This window comes from Salminus brasiliensis, chromosome 17 (genome assembly GCF_030463535.1).
Source record: "Salminus brasiliensis chromosome 17, fSalBra1.hap2, whole genome shotgun sequence".
In the NCBI taxonomy this organism is placed as follows: domain Eukaryota; kingdom Metazoa; phylum Chordata; class Actinopteri; order Characiformes; family Bryconidae; genus Salminus; species Salminus brasiliensis.
Genome location: NC_132894.1, coordinates 26,422,527 through 26,439,170, shown reverse-complemented (window position 1 = coordinate 26,439,170; position 16,644 = coordinate 26,422,527). Strand labels below are relative to the sequence as shown.

Below are 16,644 nucleotides of genomic sequence, written 5' to 3'. Positions count from 1 at the left end.
GTAAATATCACTTGTATTCTTCAGTTCCTTATGAAGAGTTTCTGTTAAGCAGCAGAGTTATTGGAGTGTGACGGCATACAGTCTTCTACCCTAACTTTTTGGGTATTGCATGAATCGAGTCATTAGTTCAGTGACAATGTTTGTGTGAATCTATTATCTATATTTTATTTATGTTAAAAAAACGGACACAGACTAGGTAATAAACATCAGTTCCCTCTGAGATGGCACGTCATATGTCCTCCAACACTGTGTTATTCTTAATTGCGTCACTGTAGTTGTGGCGCTGCAGAGATGCAGACAGCCTGGCAGAGAAATTGCTGCATTGGGAGTATTAATCATCTGCGGCATCACCCTTGGTCTGAGCCTCTGAGTTCAGCACCGCATGCTGGGAAGTTGTGTGCCAGTCACCTCTCGCTTCTGGGGTCAGGCAAAGCCAGCTCTGAGCTCTAGAGCCGATTCTGTCTTGTTGAGGTGTGTCCAAATTTAAAATGGATCTAACCTTTAGTTTTTAGTAAACATTTTCAAAGGCATCAACATTGCTGTTTATGTTAAAAAAAGACATATATTGATTTAATTAGGATGTAATAAACTAAATAAATGAATACATCTATCAAATCAAGGTTCAAGTCTGACATGAGAGGTGTTGATTTCTCATAAATAGTTGTACTTGATATTGCTGTACTCTAAGCTCTTTACTATCACTCACTGTTACTCTCATCTTATTAAGGCACCCAGACCCTTGGGAGGTTAATTGTGCTGTGATTCTGTCCTTTGACCATTCCAGCGTTAGAGGAGAGATGAAAAACTTTCTCAACATACTCAGTGGAAACACGTTGAGCAGAACCCGAACAGAGCACTAAATAAATCAAGCACTTTTTTTCTGCCATTCTATATCCACCAGGACATAATTGAAAGCACATTTCTTGAACTCTGCTTGTGCTTTTGGAGACGTTGTCAAGACAAGGTGCTTTTTGTCTGGCAGTTGTGAAGGAACATATAGGCACTACATGCCAGATGCCATTTGTGTTTTTACATTTAAAACATTTAATTTGTAGAACTACAGCATAGGCTAATTTACATGTGTTGTGTGGTATTTGAAAGATGCATTTTAAAGAACCAACCTAGCTTCTATTATGTTTAAAGCATTAAAGAGTCTGGGTCAACTGGGTCAATGTTGTCACTCTGATTACTAGGACTCAGATTAGTCCAGTGTGCAGGGTTAACTGCAACAAAAATGTATAGTCAGGAAAAGCAGTATTTTCACATAAAGGTATGAATAACTGCTTGAGCTATTTATTTTGCTTAGGGTTTCTTGGGGTTTTCAGCTGCCACCAATGAAAACCTTGTAAATCTTTTGAAAACTGTTGTCTCTCCTGTCACTCAGAATGCAGCTCTTATTTTAGACCAGGCTCTCTGATTTTAAGAACTCTTTTCCCATCAGCATCAATGATAGTTTGGAGGTAAACGTTTTGTGTGTAGAGCTCTTGCGATTGAACAAGCATCCACTCTTTCATCTGGGTTCCATTTTCATTTAATCCCAAAGCTATACTAGCATGATCCCAGCTGCAGGACTCGCCAAGCCCCCTTGGCCCACATGAAACAGCCTGCAATCCCTCACCGTCACTCAAGCTGCCCATACCTCTACTTTTCACTGTATAACAAAAGCGTACCCAGTAACAAGGGTTTCAAGGGCAATTATATCCTCCATGCATACTTTCATATAGGAGATGATAATGTCCAACTTGCCACTGAGTGGCGATTTCCTCCCCGCTCTCCCCCATTTGTAGAAGCCCCATTGCTGATGATGTTTAGTGTATCAAACCAAACTTCAGAAGTGGTACTTTTTTATTTTGAACAGTCCAGCCTAGAATTACTGCTGATCCACATTTCCAAGCAGACAGAAGTTGCCTCCCGTTTATTTCTGTGGCACGTTCCAAATAGCAGGTGAATTCGAACTGAATGCCGCAGGCAAATTTCCTGCCAATGTGTGGGAATGAAAAATTAGGCACATTTTCTTCTTGTTTGCTTTGACAAATGACTGAGCACACCCACTGAACTACACTGGAACCTGCCCAAATAGGCCAGAGTGTTTTCAGTCCCAGACTGAATTTTCATGAACCACACCCTTTAGCCAGTTTACCACTCGTTTGTCACAGTGGTACTTTAATTATCTCCTCTTTGCTTGTGTCTGAGTGTCAGGCACTTCAATAAAATTTTTCCATTGGGTTTTATAGTTTATTTTTATTAGTAGGATGGGTGACAAAGATTGCTTGTGTCTGTGGTGACAGACTGTGGTAGACACATCTAGGGACTAGGTTAACTGCTGTACTCTGTCTGTGAGCACCTGCAACAGTTGCCCACGAGGAAGGATCCGGGAGACCCACAGTGTCTCTGTAATAGGGCCTTTCAATATTTTTGTTAATCGAGCTACAGGCTCTTTTATCTGTAGACAGAGCTACTGTTGTTTTGAGGGACATTAATTAAAGGCTTTATTTAACGCCTTAATGAACAGATGTCCGAGACAGTTAAGCTTTTATTTTTATGCCCTGCATGTATGGCATCTACTTATCCATTAAAAAGGAGAAACTTTAAGAACCCTTAGCTCTGGTGTCCATGCTTTTGGCTAGTATATAATATTCGAATGCTGCCTTCCCTCCTAAGGGGAAAAGTGGCAAGATAGGAATCCAATCAATGGATGCCTTGTGGCACGTTTGGTGCTTTAACCCAAATCCCAGGAGTAGGCATCAGTTCAACGTTGCTAAGAGGTGTTTTACTGGAGTGTGCACACATTTACCAGCCCCTCTACAAGGTTTGATCCAGGTTATTTGGTCTTCATTAATATCTCCATCAAAGCCTCCATAAACACCTAAATGACACTCAACATTCGAACGCATTTAGTTGGCTCCTAAATCGCAACTAAATAACTTTACTTATTTCAGTATAAGCACATTGCACACTGTAGAGACACACCTCATAATCCTAGTGGATTCAGTCATCAGGTAATCCAGTGATTGCTGTCCACAAGCCCAAACTGCAAAAATATATATCTTTGCAAGTGCAATCTACTATTTTATTAGTATTGTTAGTATTGTTAGTATTATTTGAGTATTTTGCTTCAAACGTTGCGGCAGTAAAACTGTATTAAATGTATTCGGTTCACATGCGCCCTCAACTGTTCCTACTCAGCTCGACAAATGTGCTTAATGCCGTCATCAACTAATCAATTTTAAAACCAATCAAATTAATTTGGTCGTCAAGTTTCCTCAACTAAGTCGATTAGTCGTTGCACCCCCATTTAGAATTGGAGCCTTTTCTAAATAACTGCAGATTTCAAGGGAGTCTTTACACACCTTCTGTAGGAAAGTTGGATAAGCCACAGATTTAATTGTTTGGATATAATGACTAGACGTATGTTTGCAGGAGTAAAGGTGAGTCATTCAACTCCAAGAACACTGTCCCAACTGTTAAGCATGGTGGTGGTAGCATCATACGTTGGGGTTGTTTTGCTGCCAGTGGAACTGAACTGGTACATTGAACAAAAGAGTTGGTATAATGGAGGACTTTATCCTCAAACCATCAGCTAGACATTGGACAATTAGTTGTTCCAGTAGGAAAGTGACCCCAAACACCCATGAGATAGATAAAGCAGTCTACCATTAAGCACAGTATGGTTTTTGCTTCCAGAATTTGCTGATATTGCTGGTATTCAGTTTAATCCATTATTCTCTGTACAAATAAAATGTTCATTGTGCCACTGGCAGCAACACAAGCCCAAGGCCTGATGAATCCACCCCTGTGCTTACCGGTTGGGCAGGGGGTAGAATGTATAGAAAGCTGTTTTCATGGACCATAGGATTTTTCTGTCCAGTTTTTTCAGTGATGCTAACTTTCACTTTAAATCAAGGTTTAATTACTTGCTTCATGTGATCTTTTCTGGGAAAGACTTGGTTCACCTTGAAATACATAAGTGAATAGATACATTTTTAGTCCAGTTCTACCTATAAAGCCCTTCTCAAATGTGGTCTTCCATGCATAATTTCTGTTCCCGTGTTTATGATGGTGGCTTGTTAAGGTGGCTCTGTCTGGTTATTCTGATCTAATGCGCCTCTGTTGTGGGGTGTGAGATCGCTGAGAATCTCTGTGTGTTCATTCTCAACTTATTCCTCCATATTCTGGCCAGTAAAGAGCAGCAATCTCCATGACCGCATCAGAGGGCCTCTAAGCACTCTCAGTATTTACTTTACAGCGTCACTTGATCTCCGCTCCAGTCCGTGCATCTTTGGGAGTTTACAGGCTGTTTTAAAGCAGGCCAGGAAGACGAGCCAAGCCCCACACTGGCAGGAGACAACCACTGACGCCGACAGCACCCCAGCACCCCCCCCCTCACCCTGGCCCTGCCAGGGTTCATCTGCACCCCTGCTGTACTGAGTTCACTAGAGTGCAATCATAAAATTCCAATATAGAATAGACCTTAAAGACGGAAGTTCTTAAACAACGGTTAAACAACGGCAAGGACATTGTGAAGCGATCTGTTGTTCCCATCACACATCCGTACGTGAACGCCGCCTTTAGAACATGTCTTAGTACAGCGTTTTAGGTTTTGCGTTCTTCCTCTCCCTGAGGGCAAAAGAATGAAGCATTTAAAAGTCTTAGATGTCTTGGTCAAGGTTTGGTGGATGACAGATGTTGGCATTGCAGTTCACGAAGAACATCACTGTTCTAATCAAATTCAGATACATATGAAAGTTAACTGGAAAATAATGGGATAAAGCTGTGTAATGAGCTTAAAGCAAGGAAGTATTTCATTCCGCCAATACAAATACAGCTCTTGGTATCTGCCCACACACCATATCAGTTTCACCACGCAGACCTACTCTACAAAGTGCCACCAGATTTCACCTAGACCGGATGTAATTGCCAGTTGCTTTTTAATTTATCCCCTTCTAAAGCTTTACAGTGAGTTATTCTTCTAGTGAAGAGTGTATTGCCATTTAATGAATTCAATTAATTTGGATGTATCTATAAGTGAGATGATTTTCACAGCAGAGATGCTTTAAGGGCAATTTTTTGGTCCAGTGTGCTTGTATTTATTTATTTATTTATTTATAATACTGAGAGGAAATTCCTGGCCCCTTGCAGTCTAAGCAGACTGCTGTTCACTGGGACTAATGGTACTTGAATATTGCCCAAGTTGAGTAAGGGGGTTTAGGCAAATAGGTTGGCACACTAAAAGGTCATTGCACACTCCTCCAGCTGTTTGTTACCTCTGATTTAATGTCTGTTGTGTGTGTTTGACATTCCTTAACCCTTTTAAACTCTGCTCGGCACTGCCAGTTTGTACTTTTCTAAGCAATCTTTAAGTTTTATAGATCACCCTTGTACCCTTTTAAAACCCTCATCTGGCCTGCACTTCATATTACCTCACTCTGCATTAAGCAATCTAAAGTCATGGGAAATATTTGCATTTATTCTAAAGGGAGGAGCTGTACAGTATTTGCATAAACCTGGCTTAGTTCTCACTTGCTGTTTAAATTGTTGTGTTGTGTTCTTGTGTTTTCTTCAAAGAAATGGTCAAGTGTAAATAGCCCGCTTTTCCTCCCGCTGATTCCTCCTCGGTCACCGGGCTTCACCGCTGTGGTTCTGACTTACGATCGTGTGGAGAGTCTCTTCAGGGTCATCACAGAGATCTCCAAAGTGCCCAGCCTTGCCAAGCTGCTGGTTGTGTGGAACAACCAAAACAAGAGCCCACCTGAAGGTTTGAATCATCCTCATGTTCTGAAAGATTTAACACATTTTTTCATCCTAGTAACTTATGGATTCTGTTTAATCATGTGACCACCATGTCCACATCTTGTGTTGCCGTTGTTAACTTAAAGGTGTGAGATGGTCTTAGCCTGCATCAAATGATCAAATGAGTTCTAATAGAAAGAATATAAAGCCCTTTATGGTAGCTTGTTTAATACTAAGTTGGATGTGTGAAGTTTATGCCATGCTTAACGTTAAAGACCCGACTGCTCTGACTATCCTCAGGTTCTGAATGAGAAGCTATTTACAGCATATCATACGGAGAAGTCTTGTGTACTGGTCTTCTTGCGCTTTAGATGTGCTAATCTGAGCTATGAATGTCCTCATTTCCCAACAGCCCTCAAGACACGACAGTTCAAATACGTTTTATTTCAAGTTGATATATGGCCTAAGTTTACTAGACATTCACCCTTAATTTTATTGTCAAGCCAAAAGGATTATTCCCCTAACGGTCTCTCTCTCTCGTTCAGCGGAGAACAAATTTATGGCCCATTAGAGATGTGTCAGAGTAAGCTGATATTAGTAGTTATTTATTGACGCTCTCTTTCTAATGATACCGCTTAACAAGGTGATTAGGTATGTGCCTGTTTGGGGAGCCCTTACCCTGACAGCTTAGAGAAAGGCGGGGAGGGGGAGGGAACAAGAAATTAAATATATCCTCTGCATAGATTTTAGTAATGTAATTATGCTGGGGTATACTTTGAAGTGGCCTAATGGGCCACCGTTGCCTTTGATTAGAGGCGTCAGTGGAGCCAGGCTAGAGCTTTGTGACCCATTAGAACTAATAAGGGCTGTGCGCGGGTCAACATGAGGCTCAGGCCGAGATGAGGATGGATTTCCTCCTTCTTGTTGCCATCACTGATTATGTTTGTTTATTTTTGAACAGTTTAAGCTGCCCAAGGCTGGCCCTTTGTCTTTTTAATGAGGTACTGGCAATCATTACATGTAGAATGAATGTTTCTATGTTTCTAGGGAGTTTCTCAGTTGGTTTAAGCACTCAGAGGGGAGTAGTAAAGTAGCTTAGCTAAGGTACGTTTTGACTTAATGTTTCTTTTTTGGCAGTTACTAAATATGAGTACAATGTATGAAGGTGATTATAGGCATTTTTGGTGTCATAGTTGTTTTCATGAGGCAGAATTCTTGCTGATTTTATAGTTCTACGAATAGACAGTAATGATGTGTGAATTATTTTAATGTGTAATGTGTGACAGTCTTTCTTTTTTGTTTTTTTGGTCTAATTGCAGGATTATTTTCAACAGTGCTTGCCTTGCAGCTCTTAACTTTTCTGAAAGCTCCTCTGTGCTGGGCATGGAGGCTATACAATGGCCATAGCTGGTTTCTTCCATTAGTGTTTTTATTATCTTTTTTAGAGCCTTTACTCATAGCTGTAGAAAGGTCTAGTGTGTCTTTGTAAGTACAGTCTTAGTTGGAGGTGTTCTACCACTTGGGATATGTTCTTCCGATCCCTAATGTGTACTAAGGAAATAAAAGAAGAGAAATATTCATGTAGAGTTGAATTACAAATTCCCCTCGCTCTCTTGGGAGCTCTATGTAGGTTTATTAGGTGACGCATTATGTGCCATCCGTCTTTTCCGTGCTGTGGAGTATCCCCAAGTCGTTACACAACTGAAAATACAGAGTGTTGTCTTTCTAGCCGTATGAGGAATGTCAGTGTGGTCAGATTTATATGTGCTTTGAGGCAGTGATGTGTTTTGACTAAACCACCCATACTCTTTTCCATAGACATTGCCACCATCTCTCCTACTTTGTCTTCAAAAGACACTAAGATAAACTTATATTATGTCACAAGCAATGTTGTTATTGGTTTTTACACAGTCTTTTTTTTTTTTTTCTTTCTTTTTTCCCCCCCTCTGTTTCCTACTTATTTGCAGAGTCTCTTTGGCCAAAGATAGCTGTGCCACTCAAAGTGGTGCGCACCAAGGAAAACAAGCTCAGCAATCGCTTCTTTCCCTTTGATGAGATCGAGACAGAGGCAGTGTTGGCCATAGATGATGACATAATCATGCTGACCTCTGATGAACTTCAGTTTGGATATGAGGTAGGAGATTCTCAAAGATGACATGTGAATGTAGATGACCAAAGCTAATAATAAGGCAATTTCTGTCTGCTGATAGTTTTTGTGATACTCATTCCTCATTGGACTTCTAGATGCCCTGATAACCACTGCAGTGCAGATGGCCATGCTATTTTATATCTGACCAAGATAACAGATGTTGATTGACTGGTTCTTTGTCCACATCTGATGCAAACAGTCATATTTGCTTGGCATATTTGCTTTGGCTTCACACCACAGTTTTGCGCACAGTTAAGTTCTTTTTTTCAGCACACATGAGTCTTTAGGCAGGTATGTGTAGGTTATGCAATTATCCAGTCGGGTATATGAGTTGATACAACACAACTGAGTCATTCATCAACAAGAGAAAGAAATGAAACTGAACAAGAAATGCACAAATTAAATTACATTAATGTAAATTTAAAATGTTCAGAACGCTTTTGAATGCTTTAAAATTTTAATAGTCAAAATAATAATGAATAATAGTTTTAAATAGCCTTACACACAATCATGTACTAAAAAGAAAACCTTCAGTGTTCCTAAGCATGCCTCCAAGTCCACACAAAACTGTTCTCTTTCATTAGACTAAAGTGGCCTGAAAACACATTAGCTTTGCTAGAAAGTAGAGCCCACCAGTAAGATCCACATGTTTTGGAAAATAAATCTTTAAAGAGATTGGGGGGGATTTAAACATCACTGTGTTACCCCACTGGGATGTTATATTGTCAAAAGATTGGTGAACAGTGTATCAAATTTAGGAATTTCAATAATCACATAACATGTATTTTTACCCTTAAAGTGATTATACCTCATGCAAAATTGAAATTTTAAAGGATGAACAATCCAATGCACAAATGCAGTGTTGCTGCCTTTTTGCTTATCTCTACAGAGGATTGACATAATTATAGAATGAAAAGCAGCACTTAATGCAGTGCTGTTGAATCTTTTTTCACTGTTGTGTAAATCTATCCAAATACCTTAAATCCTTTTTCACCTCTAGGTCCTTTATTTATTTAATCATAGCTACATACTTTGGACAAGGGTTTTGATGTGTAAGGACTGATGACAGGCTTGGCTAAAGCTGACCATATCTGCAGGCTTGCTTGAAGCTCACCTGCAGCCATTTATACCCCATTGAGAGAATTGACCATAATTTATGGATAATTGTATGAAATAGTAGGCAGTTTGAGATGGGGCGTCTGGTTTACCAGGCAAGCTTCTGTGTCACATTGGAATGACATTCAAGGATTTCTCAATCATAAACTCTAAGTGTGCCAAATATCTTTGGGATTAGCAAGCTTACTGATTCACCTTGGGATTGCCAGAGTCTGCTGCTGTTTGGAAATAGGGCCTGTGCAAAGCTATGGCCAGTTTATAGTTGTGTTGAATTGTAAGACTGGTTTTATTTCTATGAGTTGTTCTGTATTTAGGTTTATGTTTATGCCTATGCCAATAGGTCTGGCGTGAATTCCCAGATAGGTTGGTGGGATACCCTGGTCGACTCCACTTATGGGACCATGAAATGGGCAAGTGGAAGTATGAGTCTGAATGGACTAACGAAGTGTCGATGGTGTTGACTGGAGCTGCATTCTACCATAAGGTATAGTAGTTGCTATTAGGTGGTCTGACCATTACCCAAAGTCAAGTCAAGTTAAGTTTATGTTTTTAGCTGTAAAATTGATCTCTGAACTATGGAGCTAGTTTTTATAAGACAGGCAAGCTCAGCACTCATGTGTAATAAAGATTTGACAACGAATCTCTTTAATAAAAGTTATTTTTCTTAATTCTTCCTTTTTATATTATTATTTTTTTAGTGATCTGTGTTGAGTTTGTTTATTTTTTGTTGATCTCTGAATAAGTCCATTTGAGGTGCTACCCATATGAAAAGCCCTCAGTGTATAAAGATTATTATTAGTAGTATTATAACTGTGGTTGTTATGATGTGTGTTACACAGACACACCCATTTGTGCAGTTTTGCTCTCACTTTCCCTTTTCTGCCTGTTGGCCTTTCACTGTCCCTTTACAGCATTACTCAGAGGTGGAGGGTTATCTCATTTTAACATGACTCTCTGTGAGAGCATCAGTTCATCAAAATGTCACTTTCTATCTCCATATTTATTTAATAATGTAGTTCAGTGCAGTTGCAGCATTTGTGTGGAGAACCGTGTAGACTTAAAATTGCTGTCATACAAAATGCACTTTTCCTCTTTTAGTACTTCAATTACCTGTACACGTACAAGATGCCAGGAGACATCAAGAACTGGGTGGATGCTCATATGAACTGTGAAGATATTGCCATGAACTTCCTTGTGGCCAACATCACTGGAAAAGCTCCTATAAAGGTATACTCAGAAAAACAAACATACAAATAACAGACCTTACTTGTGTTTTATGTTTTAGGTTTTCTGTAAGCATATCTGTGTCCGCTTTTATTTTTGTTTGGTTTAGTTATTGTAATATTTACAGTCACTGTTATGGTTTAGAATTACTGTTAAAGGGCTCCATTGGGATTCTTTGCTGGCCAGTTAAAGGGCCGACTCCCAGTGGAGGTGGAGGCTGGGGAAAGTGGTTACTTAAAGAATGCAGCCGTTCTGATAGCGTGTGCCGGTATTTTGTCTCTGATCAGCTCTCGCCCCTGTCCCCCAGTCTCCAGACTGTGACTCTGTCCAGGTGCAGCACGCCCTTTAAAGACCCAGCCTTAACCTCTGTTATCTGGGTGTCGTAGGCTGGCTCTCTTCTGTTTTCCTAAGTTCTCCAGAGCATACAGACTCTGGAGAGTCAGTCAGCTCATGACTTTTCTGTCCCCCTTACCTCGTCATTCCCTTGTCACACACACCTCCTCCTGATCCAATTCCCAACACATTGTGTAAATTGCTTTTTTTGTGTGGATGTTTGTGTACGCTTTTAAAAGTGGAGGATGGATCAGATCGTACGTCATGAATCTCATGAGTGTGGCAGATAGGACAGTTTATCCTGGCCACGAGAGTTCACCTCTCTTATTATATATATTATATAGCCTGTCATCAGGCCTTTTTCACTTTTTGATAAAAAATATTAATCTAAAGAATGTTTTTTCCTTTCTCTTTTAAAGAAGTTTTTGCTTGACTGTGACAATCAAGTCATTACACACTCCAATCTGGAGTTTAGAAGAATGTCATATTCAATAAAACGTCCGATTAGCAGTACATATAGTGGTAACATGGCATGAAGTAAACCAAGTTTGGGGAAAACAAGTAGTGCAATCTCTTCTTTTCATGTAGGTGACTCCTCGCAAGAAGTTCAAGTGCCCAGAGTGCACAGCAATAGACGGACTATCCTTAGACCAGACGCACATGGTGGAGAGGTACAGTATGAATTGGGATCTGTGCATGTAGGACAAAAGGAGCTCTGGCAGCTCCCTGGCCCTGGCATGGCTTACGTCTACATCTGAAACACATTGTGCATTTCACCAACAATCGCCTCATTGTGGCCCTTCACAGGAGAGATATGCCTCCAGCAGCCTGAGAGTGAAGAAGTTCTCCGTCCAAGACAGGCTATGCTTGCGTGCCAAGCTCTAGTCTGATCAGCACTGCTGGATTCACGATTTGCCAGAGCACAAAAAATAGCCTCTTTCATTTGTCTGTTCTCTTATACAAAATGGAATAGACCAAAGTAGACAAAACATGCATTTAGCTACACTAGACGTTTGAAAACCTTTTTTTTTCAACTTTATAAAAAAAAATATATATATATATATTACATGGCTAATATTTTATCTTTCATTTGTCTTTAGATTTTTGTGCCTCTGACCGAATTGACAAAATTGTGCAGCCTTTCAGCTTTTTAACCAATTTAAAGGCTTCGCATAACTGAAAAAAATCAAATAGTGAAGGTCAATTAATTATCATATGGTGCTGAAGAAATGTCATTTATAGCAAGAACCTGGTCTGCCCGCAGCTGGCCTGCAAGGAAGCGCTTGACCTTGGAAGTGAATAAGGAGTGTAAGTAATAGACCATGGCTTCACAGGCCATGCAGCTCTTTGAATGGAGTCTTAGGGGAGATTGATGAGGTCTCTTTGGTCGTGCTTCTCACTCCGAATACGTTTCCTGCCATAAAAGCTGGGCTCTGCTCCGCTCAGAGAATGCCAAGAATTCTGTAGTTTTGACCCCCAGTAGCCTGTACTCCTGTGCACCGTGTTCCACCCACAATCCATATTTTACTAATTACTGGTCATCTACTAAGGCATTAATACACAAGAAGTAATCCTATACTGTGAGATACTGGCACGGTATTCAAAGACATTAGGCAAAAGGTCATCATAGCGTGCCAGTATTTACAGTATATTCTTGAGTGTGTTGTCATGAATATGACACAGTTCTGATGGTACTGATTAGATTTTTTTTTATTTTACCAGACACAAAAACTGACCAACAGGAAAGTTCACTCTGATGGCTTTGATTTTCTGATGGCTATGAGCTGTCTCTTACAACAACCTATGAACCTATAAATATGTTATGCTTGTGTCCAGTGGCTGATTTAGAGGAATTGAGGACAATGTTGTGTTTACAAGTACATCTCCTATTTCTAAATCCTGAATGATCTTTCTTTCTCTTTAGGTCTGAGTGCATAAACAAATTTGCTTCAGTGTTTGGCACCATGCCTCTGAAGGTGGTGGAACATCGTGCTGACCCAGTGCTGTACAAGGATGACTTCCCTGAGAAACTCAAGAGTTTCCCCAACATCGGCAGTCTATGACAGCACCGTGCCTCAGTCTTCTACACCTTTGTCTTTTAAACCAGGTTGCAGATGCTCTCGCACTCACTGATTTACACTTTTTCTCTATCACATAATGACTTTATGAGTGAAGTTGTTCTGCTCAATGATGTGACGGAGCTAAGTGTGCTGTTTTTATCCTCGTGTTCTTTCTTGGAGATGGACCCCTGGAGAACTGGAAGGAGCAGTGACTAAAAAAATGGACTTCTCTCATGGATGCATTTGGCACAGAAAATTGGGGGTTCACTTTTAACATTGCCTCAGCGCTATGGACCTTCATGGGCAGCCAAAGTGGTGACCTTCTCTTAGATTCCCATTGAAAGCAAGTAGCTATATATCACACTGTACTGCACTGATGCAAAACAGTGCTCTAGACAGACTGCAAGAAAGTGCCAGTTGTCTTGTTGTTATTAGTGAATATATAAGTATATTAAAAGTTGAATATAATTCAATGTGTTGGATCATGCAATAAGTCATTGTTGTGAGCGATGTAGCACAATGGTTTTTTTGGGGAGGGGGGGTGATCTCTCTATTTGATTAGTGGAGAGTTTTATTTAGAGTGATCATTTCAACAGGTATGCAAAAGACTGGAAAATGCTCAGCTGCTTCTGTCAAGACTAGCACATTGACAACCAAACCGTTTGGGTTCCCAGTAGTCTTTGTGGATAACACAATTTCAGTGTGTGGGGGAAAAAAAGTGATGAGGCAAGGGCTTATGAACAGTAGCCTTGTTGTCAAGAATAGTGCTACCAGTATTTATATGTGTTCGAAGATATCGAAGGTAATATATCCATGTAATTTATCTAACAGTTAAACCTGTTTTCTTTTTAGTTTTTTTTTTTATGAGGATATGCATTTAAAACATTCTGAACTTACGAAACACAGAGCATATTGAGATGTTTGGGGTGGTGCATGTGGTTTATGCAGTAAACACTACAGTCATGAATCAGTTCCAGCATTTCTCAGTTATGTTTCTGCTGTAAATTTAGTGTGCACACATGAACAAATACCAGAAGGGGTGTTTTGTCTGAAGCATTTCGCAAGTTTCTCCATCTCTTTCAAGTAGGTGGCCTAGGCGTAAAGTCACGTTTCTTGTTGCATCTGATTGGGCTTTTAAAGAACATTTCTTAATAGGGAACAATCCATGTATCAGTTGAAAACTGTAACTAAGGGGTGTTTGTCTTTTTTTGTTAAAAAGATGTCTATTTCTTTACACTGTTTTGTTTGGTGTGTGTATGTTTCTTTTTTTAGTTGAAGGTCTGTTTCGTGTAATAAATTTGGATTTCTAAAATATTCATAATTGATGATGTATTTAGATTGTGTGGTCGTTCTCTAAAGTCGTAAAGCTGAGCTTTCTTTTTTCCGTGGTCGTTTTTGTTGTCTAGGGATGGAGCAGATGTCTGAGCTCTGTGAGTGATTTAAAGGCAGGAGCCTGTGTGTCTGAGATAAATGCATTTCATCTCTATGGGGAGTGAACTTGTGAAGAGAAATGTATTCCTGTTCTGACTCTTCCCTCACAAAGTAAGAGAAGATCTGGTAAGGAGGTTTCAGCAACATGTAGCGTATTGGAAATGTCACTGAATAACCAATTACATAGTGAGAGCCAGATTGTCTGCAGCTCCCCTGCCTTATGAAGTGTCTGTTATTTAGCCCAAGGGAAGCTCTTGTGGGAGTACTGCAATTGCTACGCTCTAAAATGTGTCTACTTTGTGAAAACCGTGTTCATGCATGTGTAAGAGGGCTCTTTGTGCATGTATTTAAGGCGAGCATCAGGGCTTAATGTGATATATCATTGTTTCCTTGGACAAGAGCTGATTGTGAATGAGCAGACAACTTGGTGCACTACTGTTAAGGCTTGGTTGTCTCCTGTTATTAATGTTCTCCTGTTAGCATCCATGCTGTATGGTGTAAGCACTATAGAAAAGGTTATGTTAGTATTTTTGGCAACTTTAGTTAGCATGAGGTACTTTGAGTCTCTCCAGTCTCATTTTAAGTCCAACTTATTTTTAAGCGGTCAACTATGTTCTATTTATAAAACCTTAGAAAATACTTTGGCTTTGTAAACCAAGAGAGAGCAGTCAGTGTTAAGCTTATTTTTTTTATTATTTATCTAGAGGGAAAAAAAAACACACGCAAAGTCTCAAATAAAACATTTATATGAACAGAACTGCCTTCCCCTAAATTTGGCCAGATTTTTAAAGGTCTATTCTTTTCCCATCGCTGGAAGACAAGAGTCAAAACCACATTGTTCTCTTGTCTCTGTTGGAAGTCTATTACACCAAGTTATGAATGGAAGACGGGTGGCGGATGGGCTTTGAGAATGGATGCTGCTTTACAAACCAAAATCTTAAAATAGTTTGCTTATGTTGATTGGGAATTGTCCTGGGGCAAAGTGACTTGCACAAAACCAGCGGGAGCCTTGGAGGGTTTCAGAAACGTGGTAGGATTTGTAGCCATGTGTAGCCTCGTTATTGTCATATTCACTATTGTGTTCGATGGGGTTTCAGTGTCAACAAATATTTTACCCTTTATTTAGAACAATGGGAAAAGAACTAAATTTCATCAAATTTTGATGCTTGAATATGAGCTGCTTAATAGTGATCTTGTACCCAGATCAGTAATGAAAAAAAAATGCTCTGCTAGCAAATCAAATTTTTAAAAATGTAAGTGCAATAACTTACTGTTGTAAATCACACAATATATATAGAACATGAACAAGCTTGAACGGTAATAATTATTTAAAATGCCATACATTGAGCTTGAAGCATTGGAAAACAAAACAACAAAAAAACCTTTCTGTAATGTTCATTTACGTAGCAAAAATGCACATTTAATCCCCAAACCCACCATAGAACTAACTCTAACAAAAAACTTTCACACGCAAAATAATATTAAACTCCTCACAAGGATACTTTACAACAAATTAGTTACATTTTCAAGGGTGTTTCTAAACAGCAAAAATTAATTAACGCACAAATCAAATTGTACATGCGCACACACACACAAAAAAGCATTATATTATTCTAGTACTTGGATATGCCTGCTTCAGTAGTATTAGAAGTGACAAGGGACGACACAGAGATGGACTTCAAATGGCACCACTCTTATTTCGGGGGCATCTGCAGGCTTTTCTCTGACAATCAGTGTGTCTATTTGTGTTTTGTGTAGTTTTACCCATACCTAAGTCTCTGTAGTCCTGTTTTGTAATAGTTATGTGTCTGAAGAAACGCTCGGTTTCCTGAAATGTAGCATCATTACAGACTAAACTCATCCTGCCCCTGTTAGTCTGCAAAACAGGCTGGCGTATATTCCATGAAATCCAGAACACAGCAATATTAAAGTTGACCTGAGCTTCTGTGGCTGAGCTCTGATAACCACCTAAACCCCTTTTCCCCAGCCCAGTCAAAGATAGGCTAACACTGAGCGCAGACAGCTCAGTTCTGTCACAGAATCCATATCCACAGATGTCCCAGTGTTAATTAAAAAGGCTGCCTGACAGTTAGGCCGTGCATGGGCTCATCGCCGCTGAGAGTCGATTATTTAGCTATGGGAGTGAGCCAGGCCCGGTGCAGTGTGGGACTTTGAAAGAGGAGCCATGACAGCTGCGGGGAAGCATGTGCAAGGCATGTTTGTTTTGCATTTACCCCGCACACAGCTGTGTGGACTGTCCTTTCTCAGAACACCGGAACGCTATAGTTGCTTTGCCCTCTAAGTAACCCCCTGACGGCAGGGGCAAGAGCAGTGAAACCTGTGTTTCCACATTGCGGAGGAACACTTTGGGGATCTCGGAGGGGACTGCTAGTTGTCAGCACGTCCATAAGCTTGTAGCTGTAATGCAAACATGAATTGGATTCAACGCAGAGATGAATTGATTTAGTGCTGTATAGAGTTACTGACGGTGAAGCGCAAATCGGCAATGCACTTGTCACTAATACCGTTTTCCCTGTATTTGGGGGGGGGGGTAGGTCTGGTGTCATGGCAACTAGATTTTGGGATCAGCATCAAATGGTG

The 16,644-nt window shown here is 40.1% G+C and overlaps 1 protein-coding gene across 1 annotated transcript in view; it reads left to right on the top strand.

Moving 5' to 3' along the window:
- The window catches only part of ext2 (exostosin glycosyltransferase 2), a 28,198-nt gene extending 14,265 nt beyond the window's left edge, over positions 1 to 13,933 (top strand). Inside the window, exons 10-15 of the mRNA XM_072659902.1 lie at positions 5,566 to 5,755; positions 7,698 to 7,864; positions 9,336 to 9,479; positions 10,094 to 10,222; positions 11,141 to 11,223; positions 12,477 to 13,933. Of these exons, the coding sequence (XP_072516003.1) occupies positions 5,566 to 5,755; positions 7,698 to 7,864; positions 9,336 to 9,479; positions 10,094 to 10,222; positions 11,141 to 11,223; positions 12,477 to 12,615 (852 nt within the window). The 3' untranslated portion in view covers positions 12,616 to 13,933. The remainder of the gene's footprint in view (positions 1 to 5,565; positions 5,756 to 7,697; positions 7,865 to 9,335; positions 9,480 to 10,093; positions 10,223 to 11,140; positions 11,224 to 12,476) is intronic.
- The last annotated feature ends 2,711 nt before the right edge of the window (positions 13,934 to 16,644 follow it).